At 64.9% G+C, this 2,374-nt stretch overlaps 2 protein-coding genes across 2 annotated transcripts in view; one reads left to right on the forward strand and one right to left on the reverse strand.

Moving 5' to 3' along the window:
* DCAF15 (DDB1 and CUL4 associated factor 15) overlaps positions 1 to 2,044 on the forward strand; it is a 4,304-nt gene extending 2,260 nt beyond the window's left edge. Inside the window, exons 8-14 of the mRNA XM_042020541.1 lie at positions 4 to 112; positions 188 to 279; positions 375 to 503; positions 757 to 842; positions 910 to 1,014; positions 1,467 to 1,582; positions 1,893 to 2,044. Coding sequence (XP_041876475.1) covers positions 4 to 112; positions 188 to 279; positions 375 to 503; positions 757 to 842; positions 910 to 1,014; positions 1,467 to 1,582; positions 1,893 to 1,948 — 693 coding nt within the window. The 3' untranslated portion in view covers positions 1,949 to 2,044. The remainder of the gene's footprint in view (positions 1 to 3; positions 113 to 187; positions 280 to 374; positions 504 to 756; positions 843 to 909; positions 1,015 to 1,466; positions 1,583 to 1,892) is intronic.
* A 265-nt stretch (positions 2,045 to 2,309) lies between these two features.
* The window catches only part of LOC121660936 (low-density lipoprotein receptor-like), a 32,501-nt gene continuing 32,436 nt past the window's right edge, over positions 2,310 to 2,374 (reverse strand). The window contains exon 4 of the mRNA XM_042020543.1: positions 2,310 to 2,320. Within this exon, the coding sequence (XP_041876477.1) occupies positions 2,310 to 2,320 (11 nt within the window). The remainder of the gene's footprint in view (positions 2,321 to 2,374) is intronic.

The raw sequence follows: 2,374 nt of genomic DNA on the forward strand, positions 1-2,374 counted from the left end.
GCCCCCGGCAGCCCCCTGGGGGAGTCGCATCCTCCCGGGACCTCCCCCGAGCCTGGCTACGTCAACTACACCAAACTGCGCTATGTGCTGGAGCCCGGGGAGCCCCCCGAGGGTGAGTGGGGAGCCGGGGGTGCCCCCTGGAGTCCCCCCACTATTGGGGTGACCCCTGACCCCTTCCCCCCACCAGACCTAGAGGACGACAAGATCTCGCTGCCCTTCGTGGTGACTGACCTGAGTGGCCGCAGCCTGAGGCCGCTGCGGGACCGAGCCAAGGCCCAGGTGGGGCTCAGGGGGCCCCCCAGATCCACAAGGACCCCCCAGGAACCCGCGTGGGGGGGCGGGCAGAGCCGCGGTGACCCCCCGGGCCCCCCCAGGGGCAGTACCTGACGGTAGAGCAGCTCACGCTGGACTTCGAGTACGTCATTAATGAGGTGATTCGCAACGACGCCGCCTGGTCCCGCCAGTTCTGTTCCTTCAGCGACTACGACATCGTCATCCTCGAGGTGCTGGGACCACCAGAGCTCCCTGAGCCCCCCCAGAGCCCCCAGAACCCTGGGATACCCCAAATTCCTGGCGCCCCCCATGCCAGCTTCTCTGTGTCCTGTGCCACCCCTGTGCATCCCAATGGTGCGGGACCCCAAACACCCCCTGGGATACTCCCCGAAAACCCACCTAGGCCTTGCCCAGACCCCCATGGGATCCCCCTGAATGGGGGGGTCACCCTCACCCTTCTCCCCCCCCATTCTGTGCCCCCAGGTGTGCCCGGAGACCAACCAGGTGGTGATCAACATCGGGCTGCTGCTGCTGGCCTTCCCCTCCCCCGACGAGGAGGGGCAGCTCCGGTGAGAGGGGTGGGGGGGTCCCGAAGCCCCCCAGAACCCTCTCGGGTGCTCACTCCCCCCTTCCCAGACCCAGGACGTACCACACGAGCCTCAAGGTCGCCTGGGACCTCAACAGTGGCACCTTCGCCACCGTGGGTGTCGGGGACCTCACCGAGGTCAAGGGGCAGACCAGGTGAGGAGGGGGTGATTTTGGGGTGTTTTGAGTGGCTGGGAGGGGGCTTAGGGGAGCTGGGGGTGATTTGGGGGTCTCTCACAGGGGGGTTTTGGGGAGCTGGGGTGGATTTGGATGGGCCATGGGCGAGTTTGAGGTCTTGAGGAAGGTTTGGAGGGTCTGGGGGGGTGATTTGGGGAGTCTGGGGGTGATTTGTGGTGCTCAGGTGGGTTTGGGGGGGCTGGTTCCATTCTGGGGGTGCCGGGTGAGGCCCCCCTGCAGCAGTTTGTGGAACTGGAAGGGCTCAGGGACCCCCCCCCCCCAAACCTCCCCAAGCCCCCTTCGGCAGCGACTGCACTTGGGGTGCCCCAAATGCTGCAGGGCCACAGTGCCCGTGGGGACTCCAGGGTGCCCTTTGGGGGGTCTGGGGGGGGGCCGGGGGCCTCCCCAGCCCCCCCAATCCACCGTGGCAGCGGCAGCGTGTGGAGCTCGTACCGCAAGGGCTGCGTGGACACCGTGATGCGCTGGCTCGTCCCCGAGGGGCCCGGCCGCGGCGTGCACAGGATGACCAACGAGGCCCTGCACAAGGGTGGGGGTCTGGAGGGCCGGGGGGGGGGTTCTGGGGGGGGGGGGGGGGGCTACCTGGAGGGGCTGGGGGCATCCTGGGGTGGTCAGAGGAGAGTCCTGGAGGAGTCTGGGGCGACCAGGGGGGCCCCGGGGGAGGTCTGAGGGTTCCTGGGACAGTCCCAGGGGTGTCCAAGGGAGGTGGGTAGGGATCTGGGAGTTCCCAGGGGGGCTGGAGCAGTCTGGGGCCATCCTGGGAGGGGGAGTTGAGGGGGTTGGTGCCTGGGTTTGGGGGTCCTGCCCCTCCCCATCGCTGCTTTTCCTCCCCCCGCCAGGCTGTTCCCTGAAGGTTCTGGCGGACAACGAGCGCTACACCTGGATCGTGCTGTGACAGCGGCACCGCTCCTGGCCATGGACACAGACCTGAGCCCCCGCTTTGGGGCCATTTGTTTTCTTTTTTTTTTTGATTCATTTCTGTTTTGTTTTTTTTTTTTTTCTCCTTTTGCCATTCAGTGTTTTATCAGGGTGGGGAGGGGTCCCTTGGACCTCCAACCCCCCCTCCCCAAAATAAAATTCCCATTTCCACATTTTGGCACTTCAGTTCACTGGGATTTGGGGCTCGTTCTGGGCTTTTGAGGGCAGGTTTTGGGCTGGGATTTGGGGATTTTCAGTTTGAATTTGGGGTGAATCTGGGATTTGCCCCCCTGGCACAGGCAGGGCCGGGTGAACACCGCAGTTGGTTTTTATTCCTTTTACAAAGAAGCTACAAAAGGTAAAAAACAGCGTCTGCAAGGAGGGGGAGGGGCGGGGGGCACGG

Source organism: Corvus kubaryi, unplaced genomic scaffold (genome assembly GCF_017639235.1).
Source record: "Corvus kubaryi isolate FWS band 111438036 unplaced genomic scaffold, C.kubaryi_AGA036_p1.0 37003, whole genome shotgun sequence".
Lineage (NCBI taxonomy): Eukaryota > Metazoa > Chordata > Aves > Passeriformes > Corvidae > Corvus > Corvus kubaryi.